Genomic DNA, 25,094 nt, shown 5'->3' with positions numbered 1-25,094 from the left:
TGCGAACGTCAGACCCTTTATGTCTGACCAGAACTGACTTTCCATAAGGCATATATTTCTACAAACTAGTCACGCTTAATAAAGTTCAGCTATGCCTGTTGCGTGAACGCGTTTGTAGAATCGGAGAACGACGCAATAAACCCCAGGAGGCTGGTAACACTCTGAGAAAAGGCGATTGGTTCATTAATGAGATATGAATACTTCGTTAGTAACACATATACAATAATACGCTCGTGAAATATTTGTATTTGATTAATAAGTATGTTTGTTTTCGTTCCGTCATTGTTCAATGTTACGGACGGAACTCTTGATGCAAATTTTAAACCGCTTTAACATATGACATAGGTTAAAACTATCGACTGCAATTCGAACGAACTTATTGATGTTATTGAAATCACTTTCAAGAATAATCAGCATGTTAATGAAACATATATAATACTTTATGTTTAAACAAACAAAACAACAACAAAATCATGCGAGCTCTTTTTGTTACCAAAAATGCACCAATTAAGGGCATCTTTAGCAATTGCAATCTGAACTAGAAATAGTTCTGGATTAAACTATTGTATTGGTTTAAAATTATTAAACAGATACTAAAGCCTTATCACCAAACATGGGAAATAGTTACTTATCATCGCTCGCCTTAGTTACATGTTGGTCGTTCACTGATCACTGAGTTTGGTGCTATTTTTAGCTATTTACTCATATTTTCAACTGACCGCTCCTTATTAAGATTCTAATGTGTCTTTCCAGAAACACTAAACGTTATACTCCATGTGTTACTCTTACTATATAGATGCTGTGCTTGTTTTATGTCCGTCTTACTAGTTAGACATTCTTGAGTAATACCACAAATTGAAAAAAAAATGTATCGCGGTTATGAAAACGACGGCGGTGTGACGTATTAGAATTTGGGCAGACGAAAAATGTATTGTATTTATTTTTTTAACCAGTTTGAATTTACTAAAGGTGCTTATCTTGATTCTTCAATTCATTTGACACCGTTGTTAGAGATATGTTGGACATTTGGAGGCATAAAAAATAGCATTGAGTATCGAAACATGAACGGAACAAATACAAATTGTTAAATGAAATTTAATTCATAAAGAATAGCAGTAAGACAGTTTAATGCAGATTCACAAAAACATTACAAAAGATGAATATAAGTTACATAAGTACGAAACCAGTTTCAGTAAAATACAACATACCAATGAAACGAAAGGTGAAACAGTACCATACAAACTGAATGACTTAATCATTTTCGGTAAATAATAACACTTAGGGCAAATTTGAAACGCTTACAAACGATGGAAATGCCAGCAGGTATGATACGATTGTACCCACAATGCTAAGCCTGGTACATGGTGTATTTGGGTGTTATTGAAAGCGTGGCGCGTTAATGACTTATTAACAAACTGAACATTTAAAGTACTAGCCATTACATTTTATCGCATATGAACACGAACGTATTTCGATTACAGTATTACAAAATACATCTGACCCTCGAGATGAAATTTCTAATCCGCAAACCACGCGGTCATTTGAGTTGATTCTTACATCAGAACATTTTACAAATGATGACACTATTTTTAGTTGGTCGCGTTAGCGGCCGACTAAATTTACAGAGCATATTTTGCAAATCAGTATGTGCTTAGAAGCCTTAGCTACGGTAAGAACCGCATCTCACTCTGCTAGGGACGATTACCGTTGCCTGTCTGCAACAGACGACAAATGATTATGCTCTAGCAGTGAGTGTATATATCAGCTTGTAAGACGACATTGGCCAGTCTAGTGTTTATCATTGAAATCTGTACATGGTTGCTTTCAGGCAAAACGGGGCTAAATGCACGTCAAATAAGATTAGCCTGTTTACACTGATTAGCCTGTGCAATGCGCACAAGCTAATCAAGGACGACAACAGCGAACAACTTCAGTGCCTTCAGCACTTTGATCTTAAAAAGTGTTGGATAGTTGCAATAGTGTACCTATTCGATTCGAGTATTATTATTATACAGAACAATGTGTGTAATATAAGAATTACCAGGTACTCACGAGTGCTATTTCCGAAAGATTCTTTCGAGTGCCACTTTGGGGCGACATAGATGCACCAAACGGATGACGTGTTTCCATCATAAAGGTTTCATGAGAGTCTCGTATCCAGAGAATTTCCACTCAAGCCTGGTTGATTAAAAAGGTATTGATGCTTTCTCACACTACTGTAAGCATTTGTCAGGTAGATCTTTGCTAGGCAAGTTAGGGAATACCATTAGAGCCATCGTGGTTACACATTAAAATCCAGGTGGCGACAATGCGATAGTGCAATAGTACGATGTCGACAATGCGATAGTACGATGGCGACAATGCGATAGCACGATGGCGAAAATGCGATAGTACGATGGCGACAATGCGACAACGCGATAGTACAATGAAGACAATGCGACAGTGCGACAAAACGATGGCGACAGTGCGATAGCACAACGGCGAAAATGCGATAGTCATATCGTACTGTCGCAATCGTATTATCGCATTGTCGACATCGTACTATCGCGTTATCGTAATGTCGTCATCGTATCATCGCATTGTCGCCATCGTACTAACGCACTGTCGTCATCGTATTTTTGCTCTGTCGTCATCGTATTATCACAGTGTCGCCATCGTACTATCGCGTTATCGTACTGTCGTCATCGTAGTATCGCATTGTCGCCATCGCAGTGTAGCCATCGTACTATCGCACTATCGGATTGTCGCATTGTCGCCATCGTACTATCGCACTGTCGCCATCGTATTATCGCACTGTCGTCATCGTATTTTCCTATCGCGTTATCGTACTGTCGTCATCGTATTATCGCATTGTCGCCATCGCACTATCGCACTGTCGCCATCGTATTGTCGCACTGTCGTCATCGTACTATCGCATTGTCGCCATCATACTTTCGCATTGTCGCCCTCTGGATTTTAATGTGTAACCACGATGGCCCTAACGGTATTCGGAAGTATTCAGTAGAAAGTCGTTTAGTATTTGAAGTGTTTCGTATTCGTTAAGCGCTAAGCCGATTGGGCTGCTGCAGTCATGAATAAGCCTGATCTCAGATGACACTTTCGTAAGTGTATATCCAGGGCGTACATTTACAACTTTATTATGACTATTTCAGGGGCATTAATCAAGGGCGCACCCTCTTTTTTGCGATGCATTTATAAATTCGCTTATGCTACTTCCGAGGTGGCGACAAGGACCGGCTGTTTTAAAATTTCAAGGATAATTCGGAATGGCGAATAGATTTTATATGGGGTTTTCAACATATTTCAAGATATATTTTAAAATCGGGCAATATAGTGTGATTAAGCGATGATTAACTCATCCACAAATGATAATAAACATACAATCACATTACATTGGAAAACGAGGGGACCTGTACAAGTTGTGCCATGGTGAAGTTTTTTTTAAAAGAAATTGATGTGTTTTGTTTTTGTGACGAGAACATGTCCACCACATTGATTCGCTAATGCCACCAAACGATTGCGCTCAACATAATTATACAAGTTGCTACATGCACAAACATATAACCTCTTGCGGATCTACAGTGGCATAAAGGTGACATTAAATCCTCTTTTTTTAAATTGCACTCCTCTTTTTTCGATCTCGTGGCCACGAGATAGAAAAAAAGAGGAGTGCAAAACTAAATAAAAGAGAAGTGCAATTAAAAAAGAGCGGTGCAGTTAATAAAGAAGGAGTGCATTAAACAAAAGAGGGGAGAATTTCGAGATCTCGAGATCCCGAGTTATTCAGCCAATCAAATTGTGTGAAACATGTGTAAATATTCTGTACGCATATATATAGCTGGCCGAAGCGGGCTTTTTGTGTGTGTGTAGCGGATCCGTGGTCTAGTGGTAACACACTGGCTTCACAATCAAGAGATCGCTGGTTCGATCCCCCGCTGCACCTAGCCTACTAACTCGTCTTTCGCATGAGACGTTAAACCGAGGTGCAGTGTACTAGGTGCTATACACCGGGCACTAAATGACCCAGGGTCACCTCTGGAACGGGGTGTCTCCTGTATCTTGCACTATCCCCCGTAACCAACTAACACGTCTTTCTGGGGGCGATGGCCATATGGGAGACAATCCCGGTGCACTCGATAAAAAATAATGAAGAAGAACAAAGACCTATAGATAACACGTGACCCCGCCGCGAGATAGCCCGATAAGGCGCGAAGTTTCCAATCTGTGTTATCTATAGGTCTTTGAGAAGAAGAAGAAGCTTTTTGTGTGATGATTACTTCCCTTTGTATAAAGATCACCAAGGACGACCATATGGAACAATTTGATTGGCTGACTAACTCGTTGCCACAAGTTAGCTAAGTCGGGATCTCGAGATAGCTAAAATTATCTCCTCTTTTGTTGATGCTTATTTCCCTTTTTATAAAGATCAACATAAACGACCATATGGAACAATTGACATGACGCCTTATCGATGATCGCTCCGCCCACTTAATCACGTGGCTTAGCGGTTATCAAACCTAGACAAGCTAACACCAAAATGGCTTCTTTGCCTATAGACTGCATATAGATTTACGCGATATTCCTGGCGATTTTTGTGGACTTTGTTAACACCCTTTACACTTGTAAAGGGATTGATGTCATTAAGTTATTCTGCAAATGCAAAAAAATATACGATTATAGAGAACATCAGCTATTTAAAACGTGTAAATCGGTACATTAAACACGCTCTCACACGCTTGCGCGTTTACCGAAATCGAATCCGTTATTACGTGTCATGGTGGTATTAGCAATAAATTAACACTTCGCCGGTATATACCCATGTTATTTACAAAAATATTATCGAAAAATTTCCCCCTCCCCGTGTATTTGACACGAAATAGCGCTCCATTCCTGGTAATTCGGTGAAGTTTTACACGCTTTTCGACGCCGAGTGGGTACCACATGTTATTACGTATAAAAGTGATATATTAAACTTGCTTGTGGGACCTTTATCAATCACTTTAATTGAAAGCGCAAAACAACACAATAAGTTTGGTCATTGTCTGATATAAATTATCGTTGTGCGAAGGGAAATTCGGTCATGCTAATTAATAAAGTTACCAGTATCAGACGCTCGCGCAGGTTCCGACTTCCACCAAGTTACCGCGTTTATAGGTTAACTTATATCAGTAATAAATAACTCTTTTACAATAGCAATTATCGAAACGTCTTTATTATAATAGTAACGAAGTAGTTTTCACTTGTTTTTGACACACACAAAACTCGATTTTTAACGGGGATTTAGTTAAGTTACACAAAGTGGGTACCAAAATTCTCTATTATTTTACATGCACACGTGACATAATTCATATCGTACTTAAAAATGCTTAGTAATTGCTTTCATGACATTTCAATTTTTTTAAATAAATTAATGTTCTATAAGGGGGGTCTCGTTAATTCTTGGCGCTTCCACTCGCTCTTGTCAATACCTCATTTCCGCGTTGGAAACGGTATAAATTGTATTCATCTAACTTATCTTTCTGGATACCAAATGTCAGATTTGCATAAACCCTATTTACAGCGTTTTTGCCATACTTCATTTCCGTTTTTATCCGAACAAAATAAACGAAACACGTTTTAAAAATGAGAACTAGGCATTCGGGCTCCAAGTGTGGATTAAAAGCGTTTATAAGTGACATGTCTGCACATGTGTAGATACCGTTAATAAGATAAGATATCATGTGTCACCTTCAAATAACATGTATGATGACAGTTAAGTCTATTACTATCAGAGTAATAAAACACAGCATGAATTAGGCTTCATGCTGGGTTTTATTTCTCGTAAAGTAATGCAGATGAACATTGCTGCTATTAATCACCTAGTAAATGGTAAAACTATTAAAGAACATGAACTATTATGCGATGATCAGATCGATAACATAAACTATTTAAATCTGCTAGTATATTCGATAAGAAGATATTGAAATTGTCTTTAACAGTGTTGACGTTCAGTTGTTCGTGGGGACGACCGCATGCAGGGGTTTTTCAGCACTGTCTGCGCCTCCGGACAACGGAGGCACTCCCAAAGCAAACGGACCCGATCCCAAACCGAAATTATAAAAAAAAAATCCCAATTTCCAAAAAAAAAAACTGGTCAAAAATATTTGCTATAAGGTTTTGACTGTTCAGTTCTTATCACAGAGTGTAACTGTAACTGAAAAACAATACTGCAGTACTTGAATTAACGTTGAACATGCCCAATATTGCATCTATTTACATAAAGAAGACAAAATAACCAAATAAAAACAAATTTATTTGTTAAACCACTGAATTATTTAAGCATGAATAATTCACAATTTTTTCCCAAATGAGCCGTTTCATCGAAGCAAAAATATCCAAAATGACCAATTTTGTCGATAAAAAATTCCCAATTTGGTCAGACTCCTTTTCCCAAAATAGACAGAAAAACCCCTGGCATGCATTTATCCATCACTTACACTTCTCAAGATCTCTTTTCGGCTTTGGAAACGATATAAATTCAATGTCACCAACAAATCTTTCAGGATATCGATTGTACGAGTTACATAATCCCCATTGACACCGTTAAGCCAGTTTTAATCTACGTTTAAAAAGAGGAAATCAAAAGAACTCGTTACAATAAAAGTGAACCTAGACATAGCTTGTCTAGAAAATGGCGGACAGTTCGTTGCTAACTCGCGCGCCCGATTTATCGATTGCTGATTGGTAGATCAATTCTTAGATAAGGATTTGAATGACAGTTGGCGTCATGTCAATTTGATTGGCTGACTAACTCGTGGCCACGAGTTAGCTAAGTCGGGATCTCGAGATCTCGAAATTCTCTCCTCTTTTGTTTAATGCACCATTCCTTTATTAAATGCACTGCTCTTGTTTTAATTGCACTCCTCTTTTATTTAGTTTTGCACCCCTCTTTTTTCTATCTCGTGGCCACGACATAGCTAACTCGTAGCCACGAGTTACTAAGTCGTGGCCACAAGATAGAAAAAATAGGAGTGCAATTTAAAAAAAAAAGGAGTGAATGCCACCTCTATGCCACCGTATCTAACATTTATTTTTGTATATTTCCCAAAGCGAGGAGCCTATGAGGTGGCGCTACGAATAGGTGGTGGCGCCAATGCACGATATATGAATCAGCTGATGACTTACATTTAATAGATAATGTTCCGTTTCATATTTCTTTTATATGGTATCCGGAGAAGCGCCCCCCCGGAGAACTGCCCCCCGGAGAACTGCCCCCTTATTTTAAAGGTGGCGGAGAGGTGCCCCCCCATCAAATCGGTAGGGGCGGAGAACTGCCCCCCTGTCAGAATTTAGTAGGCGGATATCTGCCCCCCATCAAATCTGTCGGGGCGGAGAACTGCCCCCCCCCCCGGTGTCATATTAGCTATTAGTTACGTAGTGAAAACAATACTTACGGGTAATTTTACGTTATCGCCGTACACATTTTATCCGGTAACAATTTAATTTCAGTACAAGTATATTACCATTTATCGAACTAAATAACACAAATTGTCTAGAGGCATGTGATAATACTGTTTAAGGCCCTTGGTACGCATCTGCACCACTCACTATACATGAATGCCATGTAAAAGTCGTGTTTTAATAAGAGCGCGAAACATAGTCGAGATCCACACAGGAAACGCGTGCGTGTTAATACTGGCCATGTGTCGCAACTAAATATAGACGTGCAACTCAGTACTTATGGAGAAAAAGTTACATCGGAATTAATTTACATTATAAAGATAGTATTGACCCATGGAAAAAAAACGTAAATTTACGTATAAAAAAGTAAATTAATAGGCAAAGCAAAGGCAATAATTTAGCTGACTTGAAGAAAAAAGTGAAGTGAAGTTGAATTCATAAGCAATTTATTTATGTTGTTTAGTAAATTCATGTGACATACAAAATAACATACATAAATACACACATTACGGCAACAGTTTGCATTTTGAGCAGATCATGTCGACATGCCATACAAACAAAATCGGTAACAGTTGCTTTAATTAGCAGCTAATTAGGCAGGCAGAGAACTTGTTACCGTTAACGATAAGCACCGCGATCTTTTAATTGGTAGACCGGACCGACCTTAATTGTTAAGAACTTGTTAGCTTTGAATAAAGCCGCATATTGAATAAAGCCGCATACGGGTTTATTATATTGAACCGTCCAAATCCGTAATTGGCGAAAACAAACAAATAAATTATTGTTTTCAGCTTGCATAAGGATGGATTAAATTGCATGCTAAGTGTTTGTTTTAATTAAGGGGAAAATATCAAATAATTCAGCCGCGAAAACTTTTTATAAGCAAAAAGTGATTTGTTTTTCTTTGTTCACATAGACGAAAATCACGTGATTATCAAGATGGCGACGTCCATGCCGAGGCAGGTATTTTTTTGCAGTTTTATAACTTTTATTACTTGTACAACTTTATATTATTTTTGAAATTTCACTCAATTTCCAGACATAATAGCAAGAAAGTTACTGGCGTTATTGTCATTTTAATACTCGCTTTATATATCGCCGAGAAACTTCTTTAATTAGGGGGCACTTCTCCGGGTCATCAATTCTGACAGGGGGGCAGTTCTCCGCCCCTTATTTATCAGCAGGGGGGCAGTTCTCCGCCCTATAAAAAACAGTGAGGGGGCAGTTCTCCGCCCAGTGAAAAATCTTTGGGGGGGCAGTTCTCCGGGGGGGGCACTTCTCCTAGAGCCCTTTTATATAGGTAAACCCAAATCTGTACAGAACATATACACATTCTTGTTTAAAAGATATAAGTAAATACATAAATTAAGTAAATATATAAGTAAGCAACTCAATAGAGATAAAGATAAGATAAAGATGTCGACAACCTTAATAAAACATATTGTACGATATAAACCCAAAATATGTTATACTAAATAAATCCAATAGCACAATTCTCAACATTCTCAAAATATTTCTTCTACAACAAATATGTTTATACAGTAAGATACTTCACGAAATAATCAAAAGATGTTTCTTCTGCTTCAAACTATGAGATTCCTCCCCTTACCCAAATGCTTAATTCACTAAAAGGCAAAAGGTGAACGAATCTTTATTATGCTAAAATTTATTGTCTGTCACCACTAACTTCTCCAAAAAATAGTATAGCTCTTTCTATAATTGTTTACTTTGTTATTATACTAAAGTTACTTTCCAGTTTTATAGCATATTCAATGACCGAAATCATCTTTTCTACATAATCTTTTTGAAACACAGTCATGTTTCATCGTAATTATGTAAACTTTGCTTGTTCGATTATATTTCACTTTCATCCAATGAAGAAAACAGATCAAACATTCAACCAAGAATACCACACACTCAAAACTTACGGTCGGTAACGAAAATCAAAACAGCTGAAATTGTACATCGGCGCCACCTCCTGTTATTAGCGCCACCTCCATGGCATTGGCTCCATCTTTTTTGGACAAATACAAAATAATCTATTAAACCGAATTTTTGAACCGACTATTTACCAATGTGTGTGCGCATGCAACAACTTTTACACTTTCAAAGTATTGTTTTGATGTCGTTGGCGTTTTCATTGTACGTTATTTTGAGCACGTATACAATGCCCTTTCTCTAACATAAGAAGCGTTACATAGGTGCATTTCCCAAAATTTACATACAGTCAATGATGACTACATTTTAAAAAAGTGGCTTGTTAAAGCTTAAAATTTAACAATATCGTTAAGATTATGTATATAAATATAAATCACTTGCATTATTCTAAGCCGAAAGCGAAACAATTTTACGACATTCCATTCAATCGATCTTTCGACCTCATGTTAAACTGCTTCCCAGTTCTTTTAATAGATAGTCCATACATTGCATTTCTTTAACCATAAATCCTCTATGCCGAATAAGACAACATTATACAAGCTATCGAATCCAATCCAATAACTAATTTTGGATGAATTCCCAACGTTTGACTGTCATATTCAATTATATAGAAATATCAGAAATCCCGTCGCGCAAGGAGCATCTATGGGCCACATATGAGTTATGATCTCCATAATGTCAAATGTAGCTAAAGGGAACATTGATTGGTTTATTGCCTCGCGAAATTGGTTTCCCTTGTAACAGGTTGAGACTATTTGTTTATATCTTAGTAAGGTCGCAGGACGTCAAAAGGAATTTGAGAGGCTATATAAAAGGCTAAAAGCGTTATAGAGAAGTGTAATTGCTTTCATAGAAAAGTTCGTATACATTTAGGCAAGGCTTGACTCATTTTGACAAACCAATGGTAACGAAAGTGTAAACATGAAATACGTTACATGTCAATAGAAGTGTTATTAAAAAAGTAAGCCTTAAAGGGTCCTTTTCACGTTTTGGTAAATTGAGAAAATAAAATAAAAAGTTGTTTCAGATTCGCAAATTTTCGTTTTAGTTATGATATTTTTGAGGAAATAGTTATACATAACATTTTCATGTTCTAAAATAGACATTATATGCATCTTTTTACGATTTAAAAACCGACAAATTATCAAGCGTTGCAACGCGAAACGATTGAATGATTTGGAGAGTTCTGTTGTTGTCGTTATATTTTGTCAAACTACGAGGATTGCTTATATAAAGTATATAATACCTAGATCATTGTATGAGCACGGATAGCCGAGTGGTCTAAATTGAAGACATTTACTTCAGGACTACAGGTGTCAGTGGTTCGAGCCCTGTTGAGGGTTACTTATTTTTTCTTTTTTAAATTTTATTCTTGAACTTAGAACCAAAATTATGTGCATTCAGTAATTGTCTTAAACAATGGCACCACAGAAAATTGACCTTACTAGGGAAAATTACAGTAATAAAAACATTCGCACTACCAAAATTAGTATATCCATTCACTGTATTACCAAACCCTCCTCAACACACCATACAAAAAATAACTAAGGAAATTTTTAACTTCTTATGGGATGGTAAACCCGACAAAATAAAACGCAGCAAAATAATAATGAATTATACAAATGGAGGCCTTAAATTAACAGACATTGAAATGTTCCTAAATTCTATAAAGGGGTCATGGGTTAAACGACTGCTTACAGAAAATAATAGTATGTGGAAGTGTATATATGATACAATCCTACAGAAATACGGAGGAGAATTACTATTTGAATCAAATTTACAAACTAAAGATATTAAACGTATATGTAAAGACAACGAATTTTTAAAAAACATAATTCAAGGATGGAATACATGTGAAAAAATTGCTATAAACACAACTTCAGCAAACATATTATATGGAATAATAGTAAAATACAAATTGAAAATAAAACTTTGTACTGGAAAGATTGGCACGACAAAGGAATCGTATTTGTCGATCAGCTAATTGACTTTCGCGTGAAGAAATTTTATAGCTTTACTGACTTCAAATATATCTTTAATGCATCAGACAATGACTTACTTAACTACAATAGTCTTATAAATAACATACCAAAAGACATATTGGAACTTGTAGACGAGCGTTTTCTAACAGGATCAAGGAAAAAATCATTACTAGATATAATCAAAACTTCGTACCAACCAAATAAATTTTTATACAATCTTCAGCTATCTGAAATAAAAAATACAAATTCGAATGCGGAAAATAGATGGCAAAATATTTTTCAAAATAAAGAGTTAAATTGGGCAAAGATATACACGCCAGTGTTCAAAACTTGTACGGACACAAATTTAAGATGCTTCCAATATAAATATATTATGCGTTTAACAGCTACAAATACATACCTCTTCTGGTGCAAACTAACTAACTCTAACTTATGTGATCTGTGCAATGAATACATGAAGATATTGAACACTTGTTTTGGAAATGCCGGGTAGCACAACATTTATGGAACAGATCAGCGGACTACATGTATGATAAAGGCATTTTATTATATTTTAACTACGAATTAATTTGTTTTGGACAGATGGAATATAATAAAAACATGCAAACAATTAATTTCATCATTTATTTAATGAAATATTATATATTTAAATTGAAAACAATGCACCAACCATATGATTTCAACAATCTCCTTACATTCCTAAAATTACGCTTTGATATAGAACAAGAAATAGCCCTAAAAAACGATAATCTTGAACAATTTAATACAATTTATCAGAGATTACTTGACGGTCAGTTTTGAGCTTCCAGTTTCTCCTTTTTTATACTTCTTTCTTACTTTTTACTTTCTTTTGTTAACTCTTCATATTGCAAAAAGACATAAATAATAACCTCTGGTTAAACCACAATTATCACTATTGTTCCATGCGGAGTGGGTATATTTTGAAGAAAAACTATTTAAAAAAAACAATAACATTCTATTGTACGTTCATATGCACCCATAACTTTATTGTTATCTTCTTGAAGGAAAAAATGTTTGCAATGTATGTACATGTATAATGTTTGCTTTTTTTTTAGTTATATTAAATAAAAAAAATTAAAAAAATTATTCTTGAATGTTTACTGGAGCATTTTTAGATCCAATGTTTACATTTATCAATATAAAGCATTTAATGACAAACTTCAATACATGCCAAAATATGTGAAAAGGCCCCTTTAATCAATGGCTTTTTTTAGAATGGATGTTGTACTGCAATGTTACATAAAACAAAAAATAAATATATTAACAATGCGCCAATGCTATGTCAAGTCTACAATCTAAGAATGACCTTAACAAGAAAATAAATTAAAATATAACCATTGTCTTTTATAAAAGATATGATATCGAGCCAGATATATTAACATATTGTCGTAATTTATTATTTTAAGTATTGGAACTATGAACATCAAAGAAAATTTCGCGCCATTACTATTAGCAAAGTAAGAAAGTGATGTTTTTTCGGCGAAGCTGTATAAGCCAGCTTTTCACTTTAGCCTGACCTTTGTAAACGACCAATCAATTTGAATATAAAATTTTCCGCCGGTAGGCCTGAAACTTTTCGCAGTAGAAAACGTTCAATCTACAAACAGATTTCACATTAACATTAATATGTTATTCCATCCACTTTCCACTTTTGGGAAGTGTAAGGTAAGGGATACTACAGTTCGTTTAGCAACGTTGTTATGCGTATTCAGCATAAAACAATTGTAACTCTATCTATAATAATAAAGTTTGAGAGATAGAGCAGTTTTACACGCAATCCTCGATATCAATACAAAGTGTGTGCTCCTTTATTTTGAAGAATGTCAGCGCCACAGCTTAAAGGCTGTGTTCTCATATTTGGTCATTACTACGATATTGCATTCTGTGCACTCAACATTTTTAGATTATATAAGAATTGTTGTTCAGTAACCTGATATACGCTTTGAAAAAAAAAATTAAAAAAATGTTATCAAATTTGACCGTTAAACACGTAAATGTTAAAAGCTTTAAACAAGCCGTCGTGTCAGCAGTGGTATTGTTACCCCACTTTAACGCATTGCATTCCAATCCGCAAGGTATCAAGGTCAGTTTGCGGTCAGTTACAGAAATCTTTATATAAACGCCATCGCGTAAACTATGTGCACTTGAAGTTTACTTCGATCAGAAAGATACTAAATAAAGATATTCGGCGATATTATTAAGGTATGTCAATCATAGATTTTTAATGTTTTTTCAACAATTGCATGATAATGATCAATTTTGATTAGATAAGTTAGAAATATTTATATATTTAGATAAATTTATTAAGCATGAGCACGATAATTCACGATACTATTAATAATAGAATCAAATAAGATTCGAGTGTTGCCGGCTGACCTATATGCACTCATTAATTTTCATGGTTCTTGTGTTTTTCTATTCTGTAGATATAGATATCTGAGTAATAATATCTAATAAGGCAAAATAAGTAACAAAATCTGGCGCAACACCCCGTAATTTATTTGCTTGTGATGAAGCTAAGAACTGCGCAGAACAAAGGCGTTCGCTATTTTTGATCTCACAAATTTATCTTTTTATCGTTCTTAAACTTCGACCACAATCAACGCCGTATATCTTTTTAAAGATATTTCTTGTTTTAAATAAAAGCAGATGAAAACACGTGAAACATATCAATTGAATTAAAAGCGACAGTCAAATGCAAATGGAACTCAATACTAAAAGAATCTCTAAACAACGGAACTTTTCTCTGATTTGCATATTGGGACAGCAATATTCTGAGATATTTCTCTCACGACAAATGAATGCAAGTCTTTTTGGAGTAATAAATATTGGCCATCATATCAGCTGAAAGTAGCGGAGAAGCCTCGCAGACGACAATTTGGCGCCCAAATTCTGTTGCGTTCACGCATTCCAAGACACGGACTGCCGTTCGTAGAAAGTTAAAATGGGATTGCACATTTATAACGAGAACCAGAAAACGTTTGCTGGGGATCATTATTCAGATCTATTGGTTCGCAAGATGTCTGTACCGGAACTGGAACAGATTCCATATGAGGTTTTGAAGTTTCTGACAAGTAAGTAATGCTATTTAAATATGTATTGACTTGTATCAGAAAAATTCATATGGATAATTTATAGTACGAGTTACAATCGTTTTGATGAAACGGCATGGTTTGTACTGTTTGATTGTTTAAAATAATATATATGATGTCTGTGTCCGACTTATGATATTACACAAATCTAAATCTTGATTGACGAAGTAGCATTTTTAGTGTGTGTGTCTATGCGATATTAATTTGAACATTTTATTTTCACATACTTTAAATAGCACCCAAAATGAAGAAGGAAATTTAAGTTAAATGCACGACGACACATGTATTCTCCCGAAATACGCGTTCATCAGTAGATGCACACATTAAAAGTATATGTGTCGAAAACAAACATTTCAACGTACCTTATGTACATTAATGTGTTTGGGACTGGGCAGTAACATTTAAAATTTACTAAACTATAATTTCGATTATTTTATTGCGTCAGGTTTTTGAACATTTATTGTATTTGTTCTTTTAGTACGGATCATCTGTTATAAACAAATAATTATATCGTACATAACCGTTTAATTATAGTACATAATAATCTTGTTTAAAGATCTTGGACTTGTTTAAGTCGACAACAATTCGCCATTTATTTTCGTACTTGAAGATCGGAATTTAAGTGACGGAATGTAAAACGTGAAATTCATGTAAGAATAATAAACGGTTGCCCCACTCACATTCGCACCGGCTTAATTAAGTCGTTAACTTCTCGGACAATTGGTTTGTTCTCTTATAGCGTGTATGCTTTTCTCTTTCATATTCACGGCATTTAAAGGTCCGTAAAAGGTTACAAATCCAATTATTATGCATATAAGCTGGTCTAATTGTTACCGGATTTCAGTTACTCTTGCTTAAAAAATGATAGTAATGAAGCTTAGGTGCAACGTTGTCAAGAATTATGGAAGATATACCCGTTTCATAATTTGCAGAAATGTTTACAACTTTGCAATTTCCCTACATTTTCGCTATCCCCGATGTTCATCGGCTTCTTTCGTAAAGTACGCATATATTTATGACGTAGTACAAACAACACAATATCCTCGTAAACAAAGAAAGAGAACATGAGTTCGGTAAGATATTTTTGTGTTATACAATATTTTGTTTTACATGGATTTGCATCATGCATACTTGTTTTAATAATGATTGTAATTGCGACTTTGCAAAAATACTAAAGAAACGTATTTCAAATGTACAAAACCGGCTCGGAAACGATCGGCATGAATGAGTAAACAGCGATGTAAATAAACTGATTGTTTGCAAACCCAATTGACTTGGAGGACACTGTATTTTGAGCTCGAAACAAGTTGTATTGCTAATTTTTTATGGTAATGTCCAATAGCCTATAAATTTATTAGTTTTTGATAACCTTTATAAATAAAATATGCAAAAAATATTAAAAAATCGTAAACAATAATAACGGATCGTCACCTTTTAAGGAAAACAACAGAAACACTGCAAAATTATCTTATCTTTTTATTTTTGTTAATTAATTTCAAATGATGATCATTCAAAAAACGGAAATGCATTTTGGTGTTTTTCAACGTTTCATTTTGTAACTAACTGATATTCCGTGCTCGAATTATTGTTAATCAGTGTTCTATTTTGGGTCCTCTCTTGTTTCTAATTTATATAAATGATATTGGGTTATTACTAAACCAATCAGACATAGACTTGTATGCTGATGACTAGACACTACATGCTACAGGGGCCAATCCTTCAGAAATTCAAACTAACTTACAAAATGATATTTATTCCATACAAAAATGGTGCACCCTCAATAACATGATGATAAACCCTAGTAAATCAAAATGCATGCTTATTGGATCAAAACAAAAAATTGAGAATATCAACCTTGATCTAAAAATAGATAATAATGCTATCGAGAATGTCACTAGCCATAATATTTTAGGACTTTATATTGACAAACATCTGCAATGGAAAGAACACATTGATAAAACATGCTCTAAAATAAGCAGTAAAATATTACTCTACTAAAAAAGATATCAAATTATCTCACTTTTGATATGAAGAAATTATTTCATAATTCATATATTCTAACATGTTTCGATTACTGTTGTACGATCTGGGGCAACGCTAATAAAACCAATTTTAAAAAAAGTGAATATTTTACAAAAACGCGCAGCGAAAGTAATTCTACAAAAGCCAAATAGAACACCATCCAAAGAATTGTTTTTACAGCTAAATTGGCTCTCGTTTAATAATAGGTGTAAATACCACACGGCAATCTTGATATATATAGAGAATATTATGTGAGTTTTGGATAAAGATCAAGTTTATCATGCGAGGCTTAGAACCGATGTAGCGCGAGGCTTGCCGAGCGCTAACATGGTTCGTGCCGAGCATGATAAACTTGATCTTTATACAAAACTCACATAATATTCTATTTATCCTATTATTTCCTCACAATTTTCCATTAATAACTGTCAAATATGACATTTTTTGACGATTTAGTTTTTCCGTAGTTGACAAAAACAGATTCTCCAATTTTTGGAAAACCCAAATCTGATCTAAAAATAGCGATAGTATGAAGCTCATGTTTATATAGTTGCAATAATTCAACAATCAGCTTTATAACCCAATGGGTTGCTGATAGTTGCAATGCGCTCTCTCTTGGCCATGGGTGCAAAATGTTATCAACAATGCAATTTGTTTTATGTATCGTAAATTTGGAATTTAAACATATGACAAACAATATCAATATGCCCTATTTTTGACGTTGTTCTGAGTGCACGAAAACTTGCCCTATTCTATTAAATAAAAGATTGTTTAGAGATCGTGTTCAATGACTTTCTTGAAACATGATATTAATGAAGATTCTTAAAATCCTTTCCAACCACACATTTTACTTTTTTATTTATACTTTCCAACAAATTACTTTATCCGTTTTGGATTTTTATATTGCACTCATGTAATTCGACAAATATATCATATCTTTAAACGCGTTCACATTTTTGTGTGTGTAAGCAGGCTTATTGGAGAGCTTTCTCATGATTTTCCTGGACAAGTTTTAAAATATATGACAAGAAATGAAACGCGTGTATGCTTATGAGCGAAAATAAATGATATTCATAAATTCGCCCTGTATGCCGTATGGACTAACTTAAGGACATTGATCAATCAGAGAGACGTGATCCGTGCAATGCGTAAATGGTTCTTATGCCATTAGCGGCAAGTTCATATCCAGACTAGCCTGCGCATCAACAAAATCAGGTGAGGATCTTCCCTATCCGCTATATAGTAACGTAGGATTAAGTGGTCTTGTAAGCGGACCGTGTAGCTCCTGAAAAGATCATTTTCGGATTGCGCGCGTTATATATACTAATTGAAAACGCCGTAATGGAAACCTTTTTTGGTTGTGACGTCACATTCACTCAACGCGCATGACACGGAAACTCGTCCATTGTTATTACGGATCGAAGCCTGAACACTTCGCGCTTTATGTCAACTTTGACACTCAATATCGTGCTATGTTAATACACTTCTTTTTATACAAGTTTTATTAAACACTTGTGCTTTTTCTGTGTGTTTTTTTTTTGCACGACAATCGTTATTCGACTGTCAGTGTGTGTTTTTTTCGGGTGCAAAGAACGTGCGGAAAAGGGAAACAATGGACTTTTCGGTTTTGCCAAGGATGATGTTGCTCGTAAGAAATGGATTAATAATATATTATACGCATTATGTATTAACGGCTAAGTTACAAACAATAAATTACAACCTCTCTCTTATTGTTAAGGACACATAGGTTAATCAGTGGAACAGCGATAAAAAGGACAAATACATTCCATTTGATAATTAAATAAGCTAGGCTACAGCTAATTAACCAACAAAGTATCAAAAATAACATTCTTGTACTGTTATTTAACTCGAATAAATAACTATCTATTACACAGATTATTAAAAGACATTTTAAAATGGAATTGGAATAGTATTACTAAAAATAGAAATATTATTTACTAACACCATTCATTATGTTATATTGAAATATTCAGATAAAATGTAAATTGAGGAGGGTTTTGTGTATGAACTGTAATTATTAGTACAATTTATTGATGTCATAAACAACAACAGCTTGGCATTTCTCTGTAATGGGTATCCGAACAATCGCTCCCACTGACAATCGCTCTTACGCTAATTTTGACAAGGCGGACGTTCGCTCCTACATAATTTTGACACCACGGCCATTGGTTTATACAATTAGATGCGAAACCTTAAAACATAGTATACGCCGATCAAAGGTTAACACCTATAATTAGCCGAAAATTAAATTTACTTTGTGCGTACTATCATAAACACAAGTTGAAAAATATTTCAACTTCTCAAGCGGTTTTAATGTAAACAGTGTAACGATCTTGAAGACCACTTTCATTTCTTACTCGAATGTCAAGTTTTTAATAGCCTCAGACAACAATATATACATAGACATTATGATCTAAGTTTCTTACGTTTCAAGAATTTCCATGGCTACCAGTCAAATTGACACCAGTTATGAATGTTGTGTATTAGTCCATACAGAGTGTCATGGAGTTTATAGCTATTTGGCTGTTGAAATGTGCCTTATCTTAGGATATATCACAGTTGATTATTGCAGACACAGTATGGTTTCAGAGATAAGAGATTAGCCCAAGCCCAATTATATCAACAAACAATCATAAAATGTATTACTATCAGACCAGTGCTACGGCTTAGCTAACCAAGGGGTGCAGCTCCATGTCCCACAAATGTCCCACTCTGCCCACTTGGACCTACACCATGCTATTGTTTTGATTACCATGTGATTATTACGGAAGTTGTATTTATCAATGAATTAATATAAGTGTTCACACTGAAACTATTTTATTATTTCTGGAAACAATGTTTTAAAGTAAAATTCATGTAATTAGAAATATTAACATTCCTTCCTAATCAGAACCGGTACAAGTATCCGTTCTAATTTTTTATTATTAACCAGTGCTTTGTGTAACCAAGTCATATTCAACAAGCTTGTACTGTAGAATAACAATCAAAAATACCAGGCACGTGCATGAAACACAGTTATGTATTTACTAATCCGTGTTCCCAACACGATGGTTGTCTTGAGCATCGACAAAATTAACCTCGCTCTCCGAGTTAGAATCATAAAAAATCTGACAGACTGTCGCTAAATTCTGACTCATACATGTACGGTTGAACGGAAAACTCATCATAATCTCTATTATATACCATTTTCCATCAATTTTTCCAACTAAAGTTTCGAGAGATAATGAATCCGAAGCTTTATAACGCCGGTTCGTTATTGAGAGCATGAACAATGGAAGATTTGTGACGTCACTTCCGGTTTGAATGAAAACGGCGAGTACATCGGAATGTGTGAAAAATCGCGACTTTGTTCTATTCGTTTTCGCTAATAACACCGTAATTGAAATGAAATGAGGTGCGAAATAGTTTTAGATATGCACTAAATTCGATAAATAAAGGTGTTTTACGGGTTTTTAAAATCGCGGCACTTGATCTTTAATACAAAATATATTGAATGGTTGAATTAAATGGCAATCGATTAATAGCCTTCGATAAAATGGTCGTTGATTTAAAATGAACGACACATATTGATGAAATTGCATTCTAAACTTATATTAAATAAAAATGCTTGTTGTGGAAGTAAATACTTTATAATGTAAAAGTCAGCTGGGATACTATGAAAATCATGTATGCACAAGAGCAAAATGTTAATGTCATTACTACACTCGTGCTAAGTTCGATGTTGGGAATGTGACTCACGCGTTAGTTGCGCACGTGCGTTGCGTGTCGTCTTTAGTCAATTTTGTTTAAAGTAATGTTTATACAACAGTCGTCCATGGCTTCACCTGGTAGATTGTCTTTAGATTTGTGAAAGTTATTAAAGGTCGCTTTAAGGGCTCTGTACCAATTTGCATTTACTCGTGATAATTTAAGTCGGTCGATTAAAAAATTCATACATTAACTACTTTTATTTAGTTTATTTCGATCAGATTCAGTATCCATAACAAATAACTTATTAGATAATTAAATACATTATAAGAAAGAACTGGTGCAAGCTTCAAAATAAGACCACAGAAAACCGTTGAAAATTGTCAATAATCATAGAGGCAAGCTTTATTCATCTGGAGACTAAATGTTTTATTTGCTCCATTAGCGGCCATACATCACAGTCTGGATGTTCTCTTGTAGCGCGGACAAATACGACGCCACTATGCGTTATTTTCAGGCGATCTGGCTGAGACGCAAAATTGCAGCTACCAGTTGATATCATGTGATAAATTCATGACTAAGTATGGAGGAATGTAATCATAAAAACGTCCGATCGTTAATCACGGTAATTTGTAACGTTTCTCAGAGACGCTGCAAAAATACCATCATTTTTGGTCTCTCAGTGTGCTTGGCATTTGACATTGCATGATTGCTTTTCGGGGTTCGCAGGCGTATTGAATCGATCAAAGCGATAACTTGTTGTCAAAACTATCCAAATTTGGTCATAAATCAGTCCTCAATCAAGATTCCTTTCTTCATATGTTTGTAGCTGATTTTGCAAGTAATATGATGAATTGATTTCGAGAACGAATAGCTGCAGCTTCATTTATTTGCCGTTATAATTGGAATCGTTAAATTATTTGCCTCTTATATTGTCGCCCTTTTTAATGGGATAAACCTACCATATTTAATAGTAATACGTGTTTGAGCGCTCGCCACAATGTTACATACATACTGCATGACCTATAACCCTAGCAGAACAGTTCTGGTCATAATAGTGAACAAAAATATTTGACAAAAAGGAAATAAATATTATATATCTTTCAATTCATTTTTTATTGATGCTTGTTCAATAACATGTTGTCTTCTCGCCAAAATTCACTAGTAAGGTACAAATAAGCCTTGCGAAATGATAGATTTTCAACCTTTAAACACATACCTGGAACATATTTCTCCAGTTGTAACAATATCTTTGTAATGCTTATGCAAAAATTCAACCGTGAAATATATTTTGTTAAGATTCTATATGACTTTAAAAACAGTCTCTTGAAATCTGACGAATGCTGATGAATACATACGTTATATAGAAATGACATTGACTTAAAGGCACTTTATTTATAGAATTAGACTCTTAACGTAATGCTATGGTTTTTTATCAACTTGTATGTACGAGAGATCCATTGAGAAATGTTTGCATGACCACTTTGTGTGTAATTATATCTATTAATTAGTGTTAAAGATAACTAAAAGAACGCATAACTAATTTATTTGCACAAGATTAAAATCAAGTTTTACAACGTTTTTAGTAAATAATTAAGGAAGTAAGATGACAACAAAACTAGTTCGCAAAAACCTTTCACAAACATATTTCAATGTAGTATTGACTTATTTTTATACATAAACAGGTTGATACTGTATCCATAATGATAATCAAGGCTTCTATCAACGTGTAACGTCTGTATCAAAATTTATTAACATTCTGTAAATGACATCTTCGTTCCAGTAGCAAGTATTTTCTTTAAAAACTATCATTTTTTCACTCAAAATTCAAAACTGTCAACAAACAGATGATCACTTGTCATTGTATGTTTGATGGCTTAAAATATTTTGTAAAATCATTTTTAACAGGAATTTACAAGCACATATGTGATATTGGAGCAAAACGTATAAGATTTTCTAAACAAACAAATATTGAATAAAACTGGCTTTTAACACATAACAAACTGTTATCTAACACATATTTTAACGAACTCCTCTAAACATAATCAAACGACTTTCAAACTTACAGTCACGTTTGTATCTGTAATTCAATAACGTATGTATCATCATCAATGACAAAACCGATACGCATTATCTACATAGATTGATTTTGCGATAAAATGAACATTTGTCTTACACAGATACACAAGTGTCATTTATCCAAAGATAACCATCTTCTGCATTAGAAATTTGCATGCAGTTACACGTTGTGTTGCTTTTGGGTAACGTATGTATCACTGTTGTAAGATGGTTTCAAACATCTTGTTAACTGTATCCAATTCCTCTTGTGCGATTTTGAAAAGTCTCATACTCTTTCCAGATGGCTCTAATAGTTGATTTTGCACAAAATGGTTTTGCTATCTAACCACAATCGATCTTTTTTTCGGAGGCCATTTAAACATCTGTTTAGCTCTTTGCATGAAGTTTAGTTTATAATCTCCTTCTTCGGCATCCTTTTTTTCAACCCTTCCTATGTACCATTGCCCTTCATATACAGCTGCAACGAGGTCATCTATGTGTATGTCATTCAAGATAATATTTTCTTCATTGATTTTCTCTGTCTCTGTAAGTGTCTCTTCAACACCATGAGCCCCATCTTCAGTGTCCGGCAAATCGTTATCATTACTAGGCTGTATTTCTTTCTCTGTTTCGCCAAGAGTCTCGTCAACTGCATATGCACGCTCTTCATTAATAGCTGTTACACACTTTATGTCTTGAGCAGCCCATGAATCACAATATGATCCAGCTATACATGTCGCACAGTGGCATGACATTTCTCTTGTCATCAGTTTTGTTTTGTTGTCTTCTAGTTTGATCCCAACTGCGTGTAGTTTTAACGTTCCTTTTACTGGCTTTGTTTTTATCAAAGCCATTTTATCACGCTTCTTCTTGGTTACATCACTTGACACGTACAAGAACTCAATTGCCTTCATACTTGACTGTACTGCCCAAGTATATAATATTAAAAGTCTGCAGCATCTTGTATTGTGACATTGCCTTGTCTGATAGCTTCATCAGCCATTCTCTTGGTTGTACCACCAAGCCCGTCACATGCACTCTTACCATATATACACTGGCAGCTGTTCCGTGATATGTATGATGTCAGCAAAATATTAGGAGGTCTTATGCGTGTGAAAGTGCTCAAAGAGATGTTTTGCTCAGGAATTTCAGACTTGTCCTTCATATGCAACTTCTTAAGATAGTCAGTAAGTACTTTTGTCTGTTTCTTTTCCTTATGTCCATTTACTTTCTTGGCGTCAGCTTTTCCTGGCTGAATGCGACAATTATCTTCTCTGCCAAGAAAATCAATTACAGATTCTGCTACAGACTTGGATATGCAAGTTCTCTTCTCTTTCACCATATCTATGGTTTTGTCTTCGATCAGTCCGAGGGATCTTCTACTGAGGCGTGTGCACTTACTGATCTGGTTCAACATACTATATTTCTTAGCTATTTGGCCTTAAATTAGTCTGTGGATGTTTGATACTTTCTTCTTTCCTTATGCACGTTTTGCTCTATCAATTTCTGGCACCAGAACATTTCCAGTTAGTAATTTTCTTCGAACTAACTGTCTTCTTCGTGGTGTAAGGTTAAGTCTCGACACCTCTGCTTATGTTTTCTTCATTGGAGTAAGCTCGTGTGATGTAGATGCATAGCTTTCTGTTTTATTATCGATGCGATCTATTTTCCTGTTTTTTTATCTTGATCTTCTTTCTCAGCTGTATCACTTCCGACTTTAATGACTTGATTTCTCTGTGAGCTCTACTTAATGCTCAAGATTGCGTTAATTTTCTTAGCACCTGCACCTTTCTTAATTAAGGGTTATTTTACAATTAATGCCCTTTGCTCTGTAGGCTGATTTCTTTCATCATCACCTGTTTCCATTGACATGCTTCCATAACCACTAGTTTCTTCAACATCGTTTTCGCGTGTCTTTTTTCTCAACCTAGATAGTCTGTTTCTCAATTTTGCCTGGTTGTTTCGAGCTTCTTTCGTTTTCTTGCTTAAATGTGAAGCTGGAACATAATTTTGTCTTTGTCTTGCTCTCTCCTTGGATAAGAACGCTGGTCCCTTTAACTTCTGCCTTTCTCTATAAGCTTTCTGAATTTCCGCCCGAGATTTGCCCATTATGGTCTGAAACAAAGTGTTTTGTAAAGTAACGCATGTATCGATACATACGTTACCTATTTAAAATGTATCGTACCTCTGTGTATAAACATTTAAGTGTTTAATTTCTATCAAAATCAATCTATAGATATTGTATTTAGTTCTCATCTCTATATATATGCTATGAAAACATTGCTTGGGAAATATTTATGTTGAGGATACGATTTTGATTATTGATGAAGCTTTTCGACATACTTTCAAACAATATTTTTTTAGTTTTTGCCCCTTAATCGATAGCTCGCGTCCTATTCCTTTAAAACAACGAGGGGTGTCAAATAATGCATACATATGCAACCACTTACCCCTAAAAACTAATTCCAAAAGTTTAAATTTTCTTTGCAACAACTGTTTTAAGTCTAAATTTGATTTACTTGAAAACGAAAGTAGCCATCGCTCTTGAACCCGGCTTGCCAGTGAATTACGCTGACAGAAATATCCAATCAACAACAACAACGACGTTTTATAAATGTAAATAAATGAAAAATACTTATCATTCTGATTGTATTAAAATTAGTTTTTAGGGGTAAGTGGTTGCATATGCATGCATTATTTATCACGCTTCGTTGTTTTGAAGGAATAGGACGCGAGCTATCAATTAACGGGCAAAACCTAAACAATATTGTTTGAAAGTCTGTCGAAGATTTATTCGGGTTGACAAACGGACTGGGAATATTGCTTGGTTATCGAC

General features: G+C 34.8%; 1 protein-coding gene and 1 long non-coding RNA gene across 2 annotated transcripts in view; both read right to left on the bottom strand.

Moving 5' to 3' along the window:
- LOC127865237 (uncharacterized) overlaps window positions 1–19,020 on the bottom strand; it is a 45,212-nt gene extending 26,192 nt beyond the window's left edge. The window contains exon 1 of the mRNA XM_052405268.1: window positions 18,940–19,020. Coding sequence (XP_052261228.1) covers window positions 18,940–18,956 — 17 coding nt within the window. The 5' untranslated portion in view covers window positions 18,957–19,020. The remainder of the gene's footprint in view (window positions 1–18,939) is intronic.
- Window positions 19,021–21,937: 2,917 nt separating this feature from the next.
- LOC127865282 (uncharacterized) lies at window positions 21,938–24,822 on the bottom strand. Its single transcript, XR_008042572.1, has 2 exons — window positions 24,709–24,822; window positions 21,938–24,373 (listed from the first exon to the last, which is right to left on the bottom strand). It is a non-coding gene; the product is annotated as an uncharacterized LOC127865282 (long non-coding RNA).
- Window positions 24,823–25,094: the final 272 nt, after the last annotated feature.

The sequence above is a fragment of the Dreissena polymorpha genome, chromosome 1, assembly GCF_020536995.1.
Source record: "Dreissena polymorpha isolate Duluth1 chromosome 1, UMN_Dpol_1.0, whole genome shotgun sequence".
NCBI lineage: Eukaryota > Metazoa > Mollusca > Bivalvia > Myida > Dreissenidae > Dreissena > Dreissena polymorpha.
The sequence above is the reverse complement of the archived record's forward strand: the minus strand, read 5'-3'. Positions and strand labels throughout refer to the sequence as shown.